Consider the following 20,126-nt stretch of genomic DNA (forward strand, 5'->3'; position numbering starts at 1 on the left):
TATCAAAATAGAACCAGTCCAGTGAAATACAGGCAAATAGTCAGACATATAGTAAAGCAATGTAGGAACAACCAAAGAAATCGACGACCCCTTCAGTATCTACCATGTGATCGTTAAATAGCTAAAACTATATTTGCATTATTTGCATAATTTAATCAAAATTTCACGAAAACGAATACGATAAAAATATTAATTATTAATATGCGTCAGAATTCGCTTATAAAGGTAATTCTGCCTATATAAAAATGAATAAAATAATTATTTTAATATATCATACATATTATATAAACGTATGCTTTCTAAAAATATGTTTTAAAACTCGGAAAATGTACACAAGTTCTGTATCAACAATTTACACACTTAATTTTCATTTTAAATTTTTAAAATTTCTGGAAATTTGTTTTTGGGCATGTCCGAGATTATTATCATAAAATTAACAACTATATTATTATCAATATTATCAATCCAATAACTAAAGCTAAACTAATTTCAATAACCATATTCTAGTAAGTAGTTACGGGTTAATACGAGTTATTACGAGTATACTAGTGGAAGTGTGATATCATAATATAGATCAATCTATTAAACAATTATATTTCATCAAGCGGCTACAAATTTCTAACGTGACTATACGGTTATTTATTATATCTGCAGATTTAGTAAGTTGTTGTTCAATGACGTTTAAAGCTTAAAAAAAAATCTGTTTTTATTTTTTTGCCATACACAGTAGATTTCGAATACGGTCAGTGTTAATTCTACCGCAATATTTAGCTATTCCCACTAAACTATGAAAAAAAAGCGTGAAAGTAAAATATATAGCTATAAAATCATTTTATTTTTCGAGGTTTAAAAACAGTTAAAAATGTATAACTGACTGAAGAAATAAGAGTCCTGTTTTGAAAACAAAATAATAAAAATACAATGTATCAACAATGTACACAATAGGTTCAGTAAAAACGAATATTTACATTTTTTTATTATAATATAATAACATATAATTATTAATTTCAATTATTATTGCATTTTTATGGATTGTAAGGTATTGAATATTGATACATTTAAATGTGTGCCTCGCTGATCCTATCTCATATCGTATACATTATCTCTTTTGATTTTTAACCTTGACGCCTAATATTTCCCATCATCGTCATTAGGTTTTTATGTTTTCTATATTATTTTATAATGTTAGGTAATTGAGCCAATTCAGCGAATAGATACGTTAGAAATAAGAGGGCAAATTATAAAATTTAAAATCTATGATAAAATTAATAATTGCATTAATAAAACCCTATTTTTAATTCACTAATAAAATAAAATTATACAATACATAATTCAATACAGATAAAAAAAATTACATATTATCATTATCTTTTCGTGCTTGTCACATGTTTTATATTCTCCAAACTTAAACATGCAATATAAATTATGCAAAAACACAACCGTTATTAATAATGATCATTAACTCTATTAATATAAATATATTTTACCTAGTTGTATATATATTTACAATATTATATTAATTTGTGCGTATTGTAAAAAAAAAAAAAAAATATATATTAAATATTATTCAGCGAGTACAAAATTGAAAATAATATCATTTTATTCTGAAAAAATGATTGAAAACGGTTGGAAAATGGGGTTACTATATAATAATAAAACTAATTTAATAACAAATCTAATATAATTTATTTTGAGACTACAACTAATGTCTGTGAAATTAAAGCTAAAAAACTCATAATTTAATTAGCGAAAAAAGGTGGGAAAACAAAAAGTATTAACTTTATTACCTAGAGACTTATATTTTTTTCTAACAATATAGTGTCAAACTTTAATTTTTCTTTTCTTTCTTCGGTGTCATATATACAGTATACACTGACCAATACTTTCTGGTTAACTCACTAACATGTTTTACAATTTTACGCATTTTTACGAAGAGCCTTCTATGTATAGTATATAAGTAATTGCAGCGGTTAAAGCCGACCGATGTTGTTTAGATGCAATAACTCAGAAAGTCGTAACCGTTTTTCCTAACTTTTACGGTCCGTATAATATTTATTATTAGATACCACCTATATTATTGCCTATTGAACTACAATCTACAATAGTCGATACGATATTATCGACTATACCCTATGACCCCATACGTATAATTACGATATAATAGTCCGTATATAGATTTATCATTGTGCGAATCGTCATATTTACCTATGCAACAAGCGGCTAACAGTCGTGTGGACTCTTCGGGCGGATCGCAGTCAGTGTAAATGGGCTTCAGCACGTAAAGGCTAAACGTGAGTGCAACGATGGCTTGCGAACAAGGTCGGACAATCATGCACTCCACCCATAGTCGCATGAAAGCTATGAACGGGCCAAACGTCTCCATGATGTACGCATAGTCTGCTCCGGACTTTGATATCATACATCCCAGTTCCGCGTAACAGTAAGCGCCGACCTGAATAAGATAATTGGTAAATGTCAACCGCAACTATGTCCCTAAATAATAAGGCATATGGCGTGTTTAATTACGCGTTATAGTGTCTGGTCGCATAACCAGTCACTATATATATATTATCTAATCGTTTAATGAAACAATTTGTAATAGTGAGCTTAAGGTCCCTAAATGCGATTTAGTATCCCACAATTGGTCCATTAAGTTTTAGTGGACTGTCAAATCAATCAATGTTTTACGTGATTTGACATACGACTGTCAAGAGTACTATACATAAGACCCGTAAGTATACTGTTTCTGTTTATGTCTCGTCCACGTTGTGCCGTAGTCTATCTAATGTAGTGAAATAATTCGAATAAGTGAAATATAAATTGTCTAGGCGCAAGTGTAAAATTGTAACGTTAGGCGTAGACATTAGAGTTCTACACATCTTGAATTTGGAAAGGAGAATATTTTTTGAGATAACGCCAATCGCTAATCGTTATACACGTTTCCATTTAAGTGCTCATACTCTATAGTATGACTGTTCATACTGTACGTCTGTACCTATTATTGTAACTTCTTCATTAAACGACGATACCTATTTCATAGAAAAGAGGTGGCATTGTCTATCGAAAATATTCTCCACTTCTCAAGCTTGATAACAGATGTTTAAACTCTGATATCGACCCCTTAACGTTACAATTTGACACTTGCGTAGTGGACTTTTGCCGTATTTCTCGTTAGGTATTGAAGGATACTGCAATGTGTGTGGGTTTAACGACGTCCTCTAAACATATCATTATGTCAAGTGTTCATACTTTCAAAATTACTGACGACCATGGCTTCTTTTTGTGGCTGCAGATTTAAACATAATTTGGGTTAGTATAAATTATAATATATATGCATGTAAAAAAACTTACACATGCTGTAGGATATTTCGATATATATACTATATTTTTTTTTTATCCTAAGTATAATGATAGAGTTTATAATAATACTAATGAAGCAAGATATTTGACTGATGTATTTACAGAGATATATTATAGCATTTTATTAATATTACATTTTCGACATGAGTACGAATGTATAACACTATAACAACTAAACCGACAAAATATTATTACAGCACATTAAACTATATTAATTTAATGTGCCAGACACAACTTAGAGAGCGTTATTGTTGGAACTTTTTTATTTTAAAATTTGTAATAACTGTGCTTATACCTATCTACGGTTAAATATAATATGTCATTCGTCTCATTTGAAATCGTATTATTCCAAACTTACGTCCATCGTCACTATACGAAAATCGACGGGCACAAAGCACAAATAACTTAAACAATAAACCTAATATTATTATAATATTTTTCTGGGAGAAACACTGGGACATTTTTAAAGGGAGTAGCAGATTTGTTAAAATATCAAATTCTTTATTATAATATACTATTCTAATAATTAATAGTTTATTGGATTTTAGATTCTGAGCAAAGCAATGAATGTATTAATTTTACAATGAGGTATGTTTTTTTCTGCAGACATTTTGGAAAGAAGGTAATTTTAACGTCCAAAATTATAATAAAAATGTATAGTCAATAATAATATGCAAGTAGGTACCATTGAAAATACGCCAGACAAGACCCAGACGATCAACGAAGCGTTCACCGACCCAGTGTTTTCCAATACGCCTGTCGGCGAAATGAATATTCCAGATCCGATGATACTACCCACGATGACGGTAACGCCGTTCAAAAGACTCATTTTGGGTTTCAGTTGGATTCCATCGTCTTTGGCTGGAGCTACATCCTCCGCCACCGCCGCTCCGTCTTCCTTCCGCTTTACACCCATTTTCTTTTATTATTATTCTATCTAATTGGAGTTGTTGCGGTCGACGACTGCAGGTAGCTCTGTGTACCCACGATTTTGTATCTGTAAACGTTTTAATGAAAACTATGAGCGCGTATGATGTGTTCGTATTGTGTACGTGGCTAATTATTTCAATAGGAAAATTATACGTCTTCGGAGGACGCGGATTTTAGTAAAATTTTGAATAGGTTATTAAATTTTTAAATGTCGTAAAATATACAATATATATACACATACATATAGCTGATAATAATAGTAATAAATTACAATTAATATATTGCATACTCTAGTTATATTTGTGAATAACAACTTTTTTCATGACGCGCGCTGTCTTATAAATGGCCTATATTATACCAACACTTCATAAATAAAGTAAGTTTTTTTGTTTTTTAATTCAATTTTGTCTCCAAAACTATTTTATATCTATTACCTAATTAAAACATATATTATTTAAAATGATTGGAGATTCAAGATAAAAAACTCATTAATCAAAGGCCACTTATAAACCACCTAAATAATATGTGTTTGTTGCAAGTATAATTATTGTTGTAGTAGAAAAGATAACATGGTTTTCATAAGAATATATTAATGATAATGACGTACTAATCACTAATCATTTATAAATTATAATCAAATTTACGAATCATTCGTATAGTTATTGTCTCCTCTTTAACTCTAAATTCTAGATTAATTATTGTTTTTTTTTTAATATATTTAATTCACCAAACAAGACTTTTTATTTTTTTAACGATTTATTGTATGGAATATACTCAAGAATCAAGAGTATAGAGTATAAAGTATAGATCAACTTTATTTAAAATATAAAAATAAAAATCAGGCTGCTAACAAATGTATGTATAATAATATAATTGCAACTAAAATACGAGTAAATTTAATGTATTATTTTTAAAGTGAAGGTAACACATTATACTAGTATATTACATTACTACGTTTAAAAGACATGTTATAGAATAATTTTTTTTTGTCACATACATTTTTAAGCATTTTAATTTTACATTTGTATTACAACTTAAACAATTCACTATGAAGTATTTATTATTTTATATAAAAATTAATATTTATACTTAAATACTTAAATTCCTTATGCTACCAAAATGTCGATAGTTAAAAAATATATTTATTTATAAATATCTAAAACCAAAGGGACAATTTCACGTTTATCATTGTCTATGCGATGGTATTACGATCATATTATTCGGATTATGAGTATAATAGATCCATGCACATATATAAGTACAATATAGCTGGATGATCAGACCCTCTCTCCTAATGAAATGTTTTAGAAAAACTTTTTTTCTGATATGGCAATTTTTAATCAAATATTTTTACATATGACCTCCCCTCAAAAAAAAAAAAATTATTTAATTATTTATACGTGCTTGAGTAGTACTCGTGGGCTATAATATATGCTAGAGTATTATAACGGTGTCAATAGATGGTTTATTATTAATTTTAGTATACAAAAATTTATAGCCATCTATATTCTATACTAAATTCACCAAACATGCAATATAACGACTACTAATATAGTTTATATGGTGTAGTAAATAGTAGTAATAGTACGACAATGTAGTTGTACAAGTATATTATACATGTACATTCATAGGATTCTAGCTGTTCAGTGGCATGCTTATTTCTATATATTATATATACATTTTAATATCTACTTCGATCGACGGTGCATTAAGTCATATAATACATCAAATAAAGTTGTATTAAATCACGTATGATTTATCGAGCAAGTCTTAGAAACTAATATGCTGAAATAGTATAGGTACACTATACATAATAATATTTATAGTTATAATAATAATAATAATACGTGTGTTGCGACTACTTACTATGTCATCGTGAGTTAAAAAAATAAATAATAATAATAAAAAATAACGGCGTGCAAAAATGTTTAAGGCGTCGTCTCGTCTGCCGCTCAACGATTCGGTTACTGAGCAACGCTACTCCCGGTCTCCGGCATCTATCCTGTGACGCCCGACCGCGGTTTATGCATATGTGTGTGTGCGTGCGCAGGCGCGCGCACGCCCGAGCGTTTTTCTCTTAGTTTGTGTAATGTATGTGTGCGTATCAGGATATTGTCAATTCGCAGGCGCAATCCCTTCGAACATAATGGCGCGCGATCGGCCGCGACGACGAGGAACTTTATTTAATTTCACACTGAATGGCCGCAGGAAGAGAAGATGAGTGGACAGACACACGCATCCGTCGGCATATAATATAATATACAATAAATAATACTAGTGTTGTTGACAAAACGCCCTATCTAGTGTGAATTGTTTTTTAGGGAGGAGAGAGGGTTGAATCAATAATAAAATTAATAACTCTTGTAACATGTTTTGCTACCTGCCTAATAAATATTTAGTATAGATGATTTTTAAATTCGTGTCTTAACCAAATGATACCTAACTAACAATCACGATAATAGCTTTTAAAAGTATTTTAAGATTTTATCAGGAAGTTTTTGAGACAGATATTTAAATCCGAGATTGATAGATTGATCCCCTCCTCCCCTAATACGACCATAAATCATACACAAACAGATAATACATTAATACGAATTGCGAGTGTAGACTCACTTGATCACAACGTATATCACAAAGGTGTTTATGATACTTAGTGATTTTGTCGGTGATGTAAGCACGTAGGATTGGTTACAAATCTGTAGGTTTAAACAACTTTATAAAGAAATCACAGTACAATATTTCTTTTGCATACACACTGCATTACAATTTACAATAGGTAATAGGTACCGAAATATTAATTGATTTGAAAGTTAGTAACCCAAATTCATCACAATAATCTAAAGTATACGAATATCTTAGCACATTTTTTTTTAATGTAATTTATGATGATTTATATTATAGTTATATATTATTTCCAATGGCAATTGCACAGGCAGTGAATGACATTAAATAGTCGCCGGGTTATAGGTACAAGGTATAATCATAAATTACCATATACGATTTTTAATTAATAATAATAATAATAGTGTGACGACAAAATCGCGTTGTGTTTAACATATTATCGCTTTTGTAAAATTTGCAGTCATTAACTATTATAAAGCTGTAAGAAATGTAAATGTTTCCAAACAAATTATTTTTCATAAGTACTGTTAGTAGGGGTTTAGAAAGGTACATTAAATTTTAATCTATTTCTTGCGGGTACCTACATACATAAATATTTCTCAAATAACAATTGGAAAATACTTAATATTTAAATTATAAAGTATAGATATAAATGTTTGACTACTATAAATAATTTATCTATACTCTATTTAAATATTGTATTTAAGTAAAAATATTCGTAATCATTATATTCAAAATATTATGCATAATAAGTATAATATATTAGTAGGAAGTAAGGCCTAAGTATATTTAACTAGCCAGGGACTCAATTTTTGTTATTAATAGGTTTATTGCCTATACGGCTATACTAAATACTAATTATAAAGTTTATAAATTATATTTTACAATAGTAATTAGTATATGAATGTATCATAGTCGTACGGAGTTCGTTAATGTCTATCTTTAAAGGCTATAGTAAACTGACTGTTCCTATACAATATACATGGTGCGCATTGTGGCTGTAATAGATCTGACGGTTATTTCATTTATTGGAATTTGGAGAAAAATAGAAAGTGAAGGAAAATGGACAGTGGAGAAAAATGGTAAAAATGGTATCTCATTTTTGGAGGAAAATGGACCCGTCCCAGGTTATAACTCATAGTTCGTATAGTTTTAAATTTTAGCAATTTGACCACTTTCGCTGTTGACATAATAATCATAATATACCTATCAACCTATCGTTATAATTACAGGAGATTCTTAATAATATAATAATTTAAACCAATATATTTTATACTTGACAGTTGACACATTTGTAGTTAATACTCTATGGGTATTTTGGGTGATCTTGAGTCAGTGGCGTATTTAGGATTATTTGAGGGGAATGAGATACGACTAAAATAGTTTTTCTCCCTCCACTCAAAATACACGAAGATGCTATCTCAATTTAAATTAATTTAGGGCTCGAATTTTAAAGCATATATTTATTTTTTAAAAAATCAAAAAAAAGTATAACCAAAAATTAACATGAATTAGTTATAAAAATGAATAAAAATTTTTGAAAAATTAATTTAAATTAAAAAAAAGAACTATTTACCATCTAATCTATTTCCCTAGATTTGCAGTAGTGAAGCTGACTGTATTGTCCGATAGAATATTTTTATACATTGAAAACGAACTCTCTACATCCACTGAAGTGATCGGTGGATACTTCATACCAGAGGTTTCAAATTAACAATACTAAATCTTCGAAAACGAACGACATCGATGTTGAAGGTATACTGACCGTATAGGTACTACAGACTATATTATGTAAATCAATAGATAATCTATAAGTTTCATATACTTAATAAACAAGCAGACAACGAAAACAATAATAATCAAATATAACCATTTAGTCCGCATCCTGGGTTTTTCCATATTGTATTAATTCATTTGTTTTTATTACAATAACATAAAAACATATAAAAATCCACAGCTGGAATAATTTTTTAAATAAAAGCAATAAAAAATTGGATTATTTAGAATTAGAATAACATGAAACGAATTTATGTATAAAAATTAGATCTCTATATCTCATATTTAAAAAAAAAGCATATGCTTTAAAATCCGAGCCCTAATTATATATAATAGCTGTTCATAGTCGGTGAATAAACTTTAAAATTTTAAAATGTAACATATTAAATAATATGAATTAAATAATGAATCATTTATTTATTTATCATTCACAAAACAAACTGTAGCCTTCTAGGTTTTTTTAGCTATTCAAGCAATTAATAAATACAACAAATATTTCATTATTAGTGAATAGGGAATATTTACCTCCTTCATAGAATTTCTTAAATATGTTTTTAATCTTTTCAAACAATTAACAAGCTAACGCAGTGATATAAGCTAAAAAAAGGTCAAGGGGGAGATATATTATATTTTACCCTCATCTTCTCTCATAAATACGCCACTGTCTTGAGCCATTATTATTCCCCTTTTGGTTCATCGATATTTTACCGATTGTTTGGTGAGTGGTAAACGATCCAGTTTATTTTTAAACTAATAAAATCTCCCGGGTCGACATATTATAATTATGTTTACCTGACAACTGAAGGAAATATGTAAACTCTCCCGGCAGGTTGTTATAAATTTGTATTTTTATATTAGTAATGTAAAAATGTATAGATTACTAACTTGTCATTTATGTTGCACTCGGCAAATTTGCTTAGATCACAGGAACGTTGAGTACCTACGAGAATATAAGTTATTAGCATAGTCGACAGTCAAGTTGTGAATCACCAAGTTCAGACTATCCGTTAATAGTAATCTTTGATCTCTCTAAATTAGGTACATCAAATATCATTAATAATTTGATTTACTATAAGTACAATAACTTACATCATACCTTAAACTATCTAAATCATAACCGTTCAATTGTTTCAACTCGTACTCCGCTACTCTCGTTATCTTCAATATCTTACCCTTAAGAACAGGGTTATTCAGGGAACAGTGTATTATATAATATTATTAAACATTTATACTATTTAATTCATTTAATAAACCTTTAACATTATATACTTTGTTATATCGGGTTTGAATGTGTTAGTTTATATCAGCGAGCCATACGTTTCTTGGACCTGTAAAATGAAACTTGCAAAACCGTATTTGTATCGAAATGATCCAATAACATGGTTAGTGTAGTGGTAATAGCTAACTCACTGTACAAGATTAAAATATATAAATATCTACAGCCACTTGGTTTAAAATAACGAACACGTTGTGTTTGCTGTATACAAATTCAATTCAATTAATAATGTAGGTATTAAAGACTGCACGGGCCGGGCTTACCCAGCGGTCCGAATTGGCTGGCCCGGACGGGCTTGGGCCGGGCCGGGTTCTATAAAATGCAAGACGGGCCGGGCCGGACCTTTAATAGACAAAAGTTACGGGTCACCGGGCCGGACTTCCCTAAATGGAAGGCGGTACTTCCTTTACATCAAGGCGGGCGGGCCGGGCTTCTACATTAGAATTCACCAATATAAAAAATTTTTTGTTTATATTTTTAGGGGGGCTTTTAGGCTAAAAATTATTTTTTTTCGGGAGAGGTGCTACCTCCCGTACGCCAGACTTTGTATTAAATGTTTTAAATATCCTGCCGAGCAGTTTTTAAAATTACGAACCAAACGTACATGGTTCGGCTTCCTCACCAAATGGAAAATACATTCCTGGGCTGGCGGCTTTCTAAAAATTTAACGGGCCGGGTCGGCCCGGGCTGCCAAAAAATATGTCGGGCCGGATCGGGCCGGGCTTCTCACAATAAACAATTCGTGCAGGGCCGGGCTGTCAAAAAAATTTGTCGGGCCGGATGGCCGGGCTTACTCACAATAAACAATTCCCGGGCCGAGCCGGGCTGTCAAAAAATATCCGGTCGGGCCGGCTGTAAATTATCGGCCCGTGCAGACCTTTAGTAGGTATATTATCAAATATAATAATTAATGTTTTTTTTTTCTAGTTATATTAATACTTTTTTTTCCATGTTTGAACCGACGGCGCCGCGGGAACAGCTTTCGCATTATTTCCAAGGAATACTTAACTCAACTGTAGATAACTTGGTATAATATATTATTATAGTCTACAGCTTGCAACTAAAAGAAATTTATTCATATTATTCATATTTGTATTAGATTTACTATAATATTTAAATACTATACGTTTATATAGGTACTTAACTTTTTAAAATCGACTGTATACTGCAGTCTGCAATGGTAATCTGATATACCTAATAAATATTATTCTTATAATTACTTATAATTACCAAATGCCTATGATTTGAAATTTGTTTTTAGTGCCTTACTAGTTACTATACAATTTAGTGTTATGCTACTAAAGTTAAAAACAGAAACTTTTGGAAATTATCGTAACTCTGAACAATTTTGTAAAAGTAAGACAAATACCAAAAATAAATATGATTTCTTTAATGGTTAGATGTTCTGTGCTAAAATTCGAGCAACTTAAATCCAAGAAGAATATGGAAAACGCAGTATATACGATATAGCGTGTATTTCATAGCATCGGACGTACCGCACTGCGGCGGAACACCGTGGTCAGAATAAAATTCGCACGCACTCGCCGTAAAAATTGTAAAACAGAATTATCTGGCGACTGGCTGTTAAGTGTTTTAATAAGAAAAACTAGTCGTTAAGTTGGAAATCATAATAAAAAACTATATTAACAAAAAACCGTTAAGTTTTCAATGATATTCCAATATTTAATTATAAGTAGATAGTAACTAAATAATAATGATATTAATTTTTAATAACATCTTATTAAAAAAAAAAAGTCGTTCTGCTGTATAACGTTATACATGGATACATGGAGTGTACGTCATTGAATAGATAATGGTTGTGTAAAATTCTTAGGAGTTGACAAATGTTTCTACATACATTTCTATTAGAGGCAATAGGGATAATATTTTATTGTACATTTGTAGAACTACAATATTTATTAATTATTTTTAATAATAAGATTGGTTGAATCAATTTTTGCTAAAAACCAATCAATTAAAATATACTTATATAGTGAATATTGACTATTATTATAACTGCAAGCTGTTATTAAGTTAATAAGTCAATGCCATAAAACAGTAAGCAAACACTCATTAGATTATTAGAAGTAGCTAAAAATTAATTTAGGTAAATAGTTTTGAAATGTTATTAATAATTATTTTATGGTAAACTAGTATAATATTATTTTATTTTTAATATCTCAATTCCATTCAATTAACAAATAAATAACTATGATCATTTTATTATTTTTTTTATCTAGATCGATTTCATTTGAGATGAACTTGAAATGTCTATACAAAAATTTGTAAATTTTTATACATTATGTATTTTCTATATTATAAAATTGCCATTTAAGTGAAGTTGCATTAAATTTTGAAGCTAGACAGTCTCAAAAATCTCAAATACCTATAAATTGATGAATTAAAATTCATTTTAAATAACACAAGGTTAGTCGTTGCCAGATAAATTGAGACGGCGGCGCTTTTCAGTAGATGTATCTCAAACTAGTCACTATGTGTAAAATGTATGAATAAATTATAATACTCTATCTGTGTAAAAATAAATATATATATATTAATATATTTTCGGTAGTAACATTGAAATACGGAGAACCCTTGGTTTTTCATTAATGCGCCGCTGCCGTCTCAATTTATCTGGCAACGCCTGTAAAACATAATGAATAAAAGATACAACCAATCTCTACATCCAAATAAAATGTGTATATTTATTTTATATAGTTTCAAAATCAATCAAAACTTTAAAAAAATATTACAATATGTATTTAAAAAGTAAAGTATTAATTCATTAAGCAATATGTAGGAGTTTTAAATGGTTTATTGTATTTAGTGCAAATACAAATATTCAATTACAATTTCTAAAAAGTTAACTGTTCTATTATATGTTTAAAGCATTTAAAATAATATTATAAAAGAAAGGAAATAGAGTCAGATATTTTTGTGTTGGAAAATATTTCGTTTAAATAAGAAAAAATTATTACCTGCTTTTTAACAAAAATATATACATGATAAGAAAAAAAATAGAAACATAATTTTACATCAGGTTTACAGATTTTTGTTGTAATGATAAATTTATGTCCAAAAATTACAAATATATTCAATAGATCTCATCAATTAAAGATCCCCAAGGTCGACACTTTCTACAGAGTTATTTGAAGTTTCATTTTTGACATTAGTTTCTGATTTTGTAGATTGGTTTGTACCATTTAAAGATTTATAATTTCGATATTCCAACATTCCCCATGATACTGGTTCCGCTTTTTTAAGTTTTATTTCAACTTTTGTCGGCAACATAGACACACAACTTGTACTAACATCAATAATCTGAAAATTAAATTAGTATAGATTAAATTTTTAATTTGTTAACTTAAAAAAGGCAAATAAATACCCCATATAATTCCATGGTTTTAGAAAACACCGAATTATCAGAAGGAAAGTATAATTCCACGGACAGTTTCACAGGTGACAATTTTACAAAAGAAATGTTTGGATCATATTTCTTAGCAAAAATTGATATTACAACCCAGGGTCCAGTCTGATGCCAGTCTAAACGGCAGTTAGTATGTCCTTGAGTTTTCTAAAACACAACAAAAACCATTTTTTTTTTTTTTTTATAATACAAAACCAATAATTACACAAAATTACCGTTTCCTTGATCCAACAATGATCTCCTTGAGAACATCCAACTTGTTCTAAAAATGCATTGAAATCTGACGTCTTTTTATTACAGCATGACCAATATTTCATACCCTCGTGGAATATAGGTATACCAGGATGGTGGTTACATGAAAGGTTACCTTCCCCAGCACCTTCATAAGCCTATAATATTTTAATATTGATATTAAAGACAATGTCTTTAAGTTTTTTTAAATAAAACATAAATTGATAAGACCTGTTTACATCCATTGTTTTTACACATAGTACCAATTGCAATGTCAGTTAAACTGTTAGTCTCTTTCCCATTGGTATTGCTAATAGTAGTAGAAGCCATTTGTTGTATGAGAGTAGAAGATATAGTAGGTTTGATATTTTCCAATGGTAAACTAGCCGATGGTCTTGGTAATGAAACTGGTTTTGGGGCATGATATTCAATAATATCATCTTTGATATTCTTATCTGGAACGTACTTTTCAGGCTCTTTTGGCTTTTTACCATTATGGTAACCTTTTGTACAGCCCTTAAAAATAAATGAATATTTAAATATATACCTAATAATAATGTAATAAAGTATGATTACTGAGTAAAATTTAAGAATTACCTTTATGTTAAGAAATTCAGTAAAATCGGTACATTTCTTTTTACAGCACGACCATCCCTTGTAGGCGTCATGAAAAAAAGGGTCACCTGGATGATATACACAAGAATCTAATCGTACAATCAAAACAAAAAAAAAAAACCATTAAAATTTTACCAAACAATCAAATTATATTGAATTAATTAGATAATACGCAGTAAACTTTATATTATGTTCATTACTTTTAATATAATATAAAATATGTAACATTATTATAACTATATAATAGGTACAGATTTAAAATAAATATTGCTCATAATAGTATTAAAGGGACCATCAAACATGTAGATAAGTATTAGGTATAGTTAGTGTTTTATCCATTTATCCAATGTTGTACTAGCCAATTACTTTGTATGGATCCCGGTCGTGCCAACCGATTGTTTAAGATTTCACGCTTCAAACCGAACTTTTAAGTTGTATTTGAGTAAATACCAACTAATTTTCATGTAAAACTATAAGTTTAAATAAAATCACTACCTACCTTCAAGATTATTGATTTGATCAAATTTTACAGCACACCCGCGGTTATAGCACAAGAGCAAATTTGTATCGTCACACATTGTTTTTTTAGTTAGTTGAATTTTAAATGTTTAATTAAAAGTAGGTGAAATTATATATTTGATTTATAAAAGCAACGAGGAAGATTCACACAATGCCAAAAAAAAATTGAAATGAGTCAATGAGGTATGCGCAATGTGCGGTATGCCAAGAAGAACACTAAGATTTTTATCACACAATCCAAAAAAAAGACAGTGCTGCCAAAAAGTATACATTAAACTCTAAAAATAAATATTCTTTTCCCTTGTATAAATGAAAATAAAAATATTTATTTAAAAAAATATATTATACAAAACACAATATTATTACCTATAAACTTTATGATATTTAAGTATTATGACAAACTAGGAGAAAATAAAACTAAATAATTATATCTACTGATTACAGAACTAAGTGTTTTATAACATCAAAATGCCTTTATCCAACTAAATTTGATTAGAAAAAACCTATTGTAAACTTATAACTTATACATATTATTATGATTTATGGTTACAAAAAAAAAAAAAAAATACATCTACTACACACGTATAAAATTGTAATATATATTAATTTGAACCAATTTATTTTTATTTTATAGGTCTTTTTGATTCTTTTTTTGATACCTGGATATATTTAAAAAAATAATTTTATTATTTAATAGTTACCTATACAAAATTCTTTAAATATAATACGTAAATATATTACTTATGTCCAAATGACTTTAATTGTAAGTTATCCATTGCAGGCATGTACTTTTCATTACAAATTTCTTGCAAAGGACTAAAATACATAAATGTGTGATTAATAGATATTTTATAACAATATCCAACTTTAATTTTTTGTTATTGATAAAATTAAAAAAAAATACCAATAACTTAGGTATAATTGGATGAATATTAAAGCTTTGAATAGCAAAATAAGTTACAAACTACCTATTCATACATAAATAAATAATTAACTCAATAAAATAAACAGTTTTAAAACTTTAAATTTAAATTTTACATTTCGTTAACTAGTAGGTATTCGTATAAACTTAAAAATTTTATTATAGGTACTAATTAAGTTTATTATTTATTAGTTATAGTTTGAAGTTTCATTTCCATTACACATTTCTACATAAAATAACTATAGGTAGTATGTACCTATGTCCTATATATACATATAAACAAATACAAGCAATATCACCTTGCGTAAACTGAAGAACCTGGTGTAGAAACTCCAGATGCAGTACTTCCCGTAGATAACATTGATAATTCACTTCGAAATGACTGTTTCCTTTTTTAAAATTATACACTTTATAAAAAATACTATACAGGGTGGTTCACGGAAATAGGTACAAAAATAAATAGACATAACTCAAACTCAGTATATTTTAGACGTACAAACATTTTATTAATATTTTATTAAATGTAAATAAGTGCCAAATTTTTTTTCAAATAACAGGAAATGAAGCCCATTTCTCTATAGTATAAAGCAAGTCGTTTCAAAAAATGTGAGTGAACACGCTAAAGCAATTCTTCGTTAATTATTGAAATTTTCTTGGGAGTTGTTATATGATACATTTGGCTGTTTGGGACCAAGTGGTTTAAACTATTTGTTTTTTACAAATTCGTTGTATATAAACACACAATGAACAATATTCCACTGCGCCATACTGTCATACTGACAACTAAACTATTAAGCGGTATTATCTGACTAATTGAATAAGCTTATCTAGACCTTCTTACTCCCATTAAGCGTTGAGAAAAACCCGTCTATTTTTTATCCTATTCCCATAGCCCACTCTGTACATATATATATATATATTGTTATAAAAAAAAACATTTAATTTTCTTAAAAGTTACCTATGTCTCATATCAGGTATTATTGTTTTAATTTTTGCAGAAGTATTTTGCAGTTTTGCTTCTGCGTTAATCATATTAAATGGAGTTGAATTTAGTTGAAAAATTGGGGTTGAAATGGATCGGGTTTCTGTAACGTTGTGTGCACTTTGTGGTGTATTCCGCAATGCGCTTAAAATTATATAAGTAAGTATATAGTAAAATAATAAGTATAATGTTAGTCATATTGTATAGTATTAAGTCTTAAGGTTATACATACTTTTTAGCAATTTTTAGTTCACCTTCAAGTTTTTTAATATATAATTTTGCTCTGTTATACTTCGATATCTACACATTATACAGCAAGGAATATGTTTTTATATTTAATTTAATAAGTAACTATATTTAAATAGAAAAATAATAAATATTTTTTACAATAAATTGATGATGACCAATCAATTTAATACGATGCGCTTTTTGGAATTTCATCACTTTGAGCAATTTTTCGTAGACTTCTTCTGGTTCTTGAAAATATTCTAAAACTTGTGGGTTCGTTTGAAATGACTAAAATATATTTATTTACATACTAAATTTGTTAATAATACGTAATAAAACTAAAAGTAAAGATCCAACTTCATATCTTTTGTAAGATGCATAATAATTATGTAAACAATTATACTGTCAAAAAATTATTTTTAATTACCTTTTCTCCAATCAAAGTGGATGAACATTTATTCCTACAGTATTTGCAGCAATCCAATGTTTCTGAAAATTAATTTGTTTAATAATGAAAAAACGCGAATTCCCTTCCTAAATTATTATTTTATTTATTTGAATTTGTGAAATTAAAACTAAAGATAATATTTAAAAAAGGTGAATTACTACTACCTTCTATGGTATAACATAGTATATAATATCGTTTCTTTTAAAAAAATTAAATTTTGTAAGCTATATAGTGTTGAAAATATCAGTAATGCCTACGCAATTTATTATTAAATAAGTATAATCATTTATTTAAAATAAATATAATTATATTTAATAACTTGGTGTAATAAAGCGAAATAGACACGCTCGCGCTATATACATGTATTTTAGTATTTGCCTTCTTTTCATTTATATGTGATCTACCACTCACATATATTGAACACAAGGTCTGTATTAGTGTATTACTACCCTCTTATATGTATACATGAACATTGAACACACATGATTACGCACACATGAATATTAGGATTTTATTATAAAGTAAATTAATTGTCAAGTGTTAGTGAATGCGGGAATAAGAGATAGGTTTAATATTAATCAAAGACACAAGTAATATATTATTGATATTATAAGATACCTAACGCTTTTATTATTTAAAACTCAAAATATTTGGTGATATATTAGCTTTTAACGTATGATCGCTACCAAAGGCGCACGTAGGAATACTGTCGTGTGCAAGAGCCTGATGGTCGACGGGTATCGTTAGAGTCGGCGGGATTGTTTATTTTAGATAAAAACTAAGACATAACAATATAATATGACCTCGGATAATCATATAAACATCCGCGTGACTGTATATATATTAGTATTATATATTTTTCTTTTTAAATAAAATAGGTATTGAAAAATACGAAATTTTATTAGACTCAATCTGATATTAGGCACTTACCGTCCGCAAAACAACTGCAGTTTTCACAAAATATATGACCACAGCTGGTCAAATGAAATTGTATTTTGGTCGCGTTTCCATTTTCTCTGCCTGGTTGAACGAAACACGAATTGCAATGAATCCAATCCATATTTATTCACGACCAAATTACAAAGTATTAAGTTCGGAAATGAAACTGAACCACTGATAATTAGATACCTTATAAAATTGTAAATTTAATGGATCGAAACGAAAACATTCAAAAAATTTAAAACCACAACAATACAGGTTAGTTGTATAAGTATCTTCGGAGCATGGTCAGACAGTCAATCAAAGGATTTTGGCGCCTTTAGTTTACAGTGTAGGCAACATTGCAGTACAACAAGTAGTTTTTTGCAATCATAATCCATTATTTGATAAATTGAGTGGGACATTGAAATTATTGCTAAAAACAGGTAATTAAAATAACATAAAGACTACATTGCATATCTATCCTGAAAATGAATGAAATCTTTTTTTCGTACTTCATTAAGTTTCTTAAAACATTTTTTTAACTTTAATAAATTAATATAGGTGAAACTCGATTCTGGGCTTGTGGAAGCCGCCTTCGAAGGGGTCGAGTGAAAATTGTTACACCGGATTCGGTCGGAAATGGTAATCGGGTGTCTATAAATAATAATATAGTTATTCATCAAAATTATATGCCGGGTGTGTAACTGGTAACTTTTCCAATTCTAACATGTTATCGCTAACCGCTCGCTAAACATTCTTGCTGCTAAATCCGGCCACCAGACACACCGTTGAATTGAGGTTCATCGCCCCTCAAAGCCTCAAACCTTAACTTAATAGACAATAGTTAATATCCACCAAAAATATAAAGTTAAAATGTATTTTGGAACAAAAGTTTCCCTTTCTTAAAGCTATACAAATAAAGATACCAGGTAATATACATAGATATATATATATATATTATGAAAAATAATTGTTTATAATTTACCTAGGTATTACTTAATACCTATACCAATTTATAAAAGCTAATACTACTTACTAAGTTATTATCACGAAAACTTAAACTTTAATCTGTAGTGTAACTAAAACATTTATTGAAATCCGTCAATTTGACGTCAGTGACTATTAACTAGAAGTCATAAGTCTCCCCACATGAGTCTGAATATTATTTTTGTCACAATGAAGTTTATAATAATAGTATTGTATCTTATTCGTTTATAGAAAATAACGTGGGATACTATTCGTAAGACTGCCTACACGCAGTAGTATCGAAATTGCCTATATATTGTGCTGCCAAATGCCAATGGATAAAACTAGGTACCCGTATAGGATATAAAATATTATTATTTAAAAAAATCTAGGAAATCGTTCTGCTGTAAAGATAGTTTAGGCTATGGACCAATTACGCCTAAAACAAAATTTTTATTTTAGGGTCGATATACCAATTGCGCTGTATATATTTTAGAGTCAGTGTAACAATTGCGCCTTTTAAATTTTATGGTAAAAATACTAAAAAATTGCGCTTGTATTCAAATTATACTATTCTAAACTGCCATGCTCAAATTATTATTATTCTTAAAACAAGCAAAATACAAACATCATGATTACCTTAAACTCAAAATCATATTATTATTATTATTATATCTTTATGATTTAACCACCTATTCTCTTATTAATATTAATATTGTTTTATTTTAGTTTTCATTAACTAAACTGTATAAATCCTATAAGTTCCACCGACTTAAAAGACTTTTGACTTTTTTTTTGTTGACTTTAGGGTCAACAAGCGACTTATAGGTCATAAGTTGATTGCTCTCCGTGATTCATGGGTGGTAAGTAGTGCAAAGGTAGTAAAATATTAAAAATCTCACA

At 28.7% G+C, this 20,126-nt stretch overlaps 3 protein-coding genes across 3 annotated transcripts in view; all 3 read right to left on the bottom strand.

Annotated features, from left to right (window-relative positions):
* LOC114122820 (Y+L amino acid transporter 2) overlaps positions 1-6,323 on the bottom strand; it is a 40,778-nt gene extending 34,455 nt beyond the window's left edge. The window contains 3 exon segments of the mRNA XM_027985588.2: positions 2,206-2,452; positions 4,046-4,357; positions 6,157-6,323. Coding sequence (XP_027841389.2) covers positions 2,206-2,452; positions 4,046-4,276 — 478 coding nt within the window. The 5' untranslated portion in view covers positions 4,277-4,357; positions 6,157-6,323.
* A 6,320-nt stretch (positions 6,324-12,643) lies between these two features.
* Positions 12,644-14,964, bottom strand: LOC126549015 (cysteine and histidine-rich domain-containing protein morgana). Its single transcript, XM_050197272.1, has 6 exons — positions 14,737-14,964; positions 14,220-14,326; positions 13,854-14,138; positions 13,607-13,780; positions 13,350-13,538; positions 12,644-13,285 (listed from the first exon to the last, which is right to left on the bottom strand). Exons 1-6 carry the CDS (start codon positions 14,813-14,815, stop codon positions 13,076-13,078), a joined length of 1,044 nt encoding a protein of 347 aa, XP_050053229.1. The 5' UTR covers positions 14,816-14,964; the 3' UTR covers positions 12,644-13,075.
* Positions 14,965-15,202: 238 nt separating this feature from the next.
* On the bottom strand, positions 15,203-18,690 carry LOC126548921 (RING finger protein 212B-like). Its single transcript, XM_050197005.1, has 8 exons — positions 18,267-18,690; positions 17,316-17,377; positions 17,048-17,176; positions 16,893-16,960; positions 16,637-16,804; positions 15,978-16,067; positions 15,498-15,572; positions 15,203-15,415 (listed from the first exon to the last, which is right to left on the bottom strand). Exons 1-8 carry the CDS (start codon positions 18,394-18,396, stop codon positions 15,385-15,387), a joined length of 753 nt encoding a protein of 250 aa, XP_050052962.1. The 5' UTR covers positions 18,397-18,690; the 3' UTR covers positions 15,203-15,384.
* Between the last annotated feature and the right edge of the window lie 1,436 nt (positions 18,691-20,126).

The sequence above is a fragment of the Aphis gossypii genome, chromosome 1 (assembly GCF_020184175.1).
Source record: "Aphis gossypii isolate Hap1 chromosome 1, ASM2018417v2, whole genome shotgun sequence".
Lineage (NCBI taxonomy): Eukaryota > Metazoa > Arthropoda > Insecta > Hemiptera > Aphididae > Aphis > Aphis gossypii.

Coding starts and splice junctions, on each gene's coding strand:
- LOC126549015 (XM_050197272.1), bottom strand. CDS start 14,815: ATGTGTGACGATACAAATTTGCTCTTGTGCTATAACCGCGGGTGTGCT. Junction 14,327..14,736: donor TCAAATCAATAATCTTGAAG/GTAGGTAGTGAT, acceptor TTGTACGATTAG/ATTCTTGTGTATATCATCCA. Junction 14,139..14,219: donor CTGAATTTCTTAACATAAAG/GTAATTCTTAAA, acceptor TTTATTTTTAAG/GGCTGTACAAAAGGTTACCA.
- LOC126548921 (XM_050197005.1), bottom strand. CDS start 18,396: ATGGATTGGATTCATTGCAATTCGTGTTTCGTTCAACCAGGCAGAGAA. Junction 16,805..16,892: donor GAACTAAAAATTGCTAAAAA/GTATGTATAACC, acceptor TATAATTTTAAG/CGCATTGCGGAATACACCAC. Junction 16,068..16,636: donor ATACCTGATATGAGACATAG/GTAACTTTTAAG, acceptor ATTTTAAAAAAG/GAAACAGTCATTTCGAAGTG.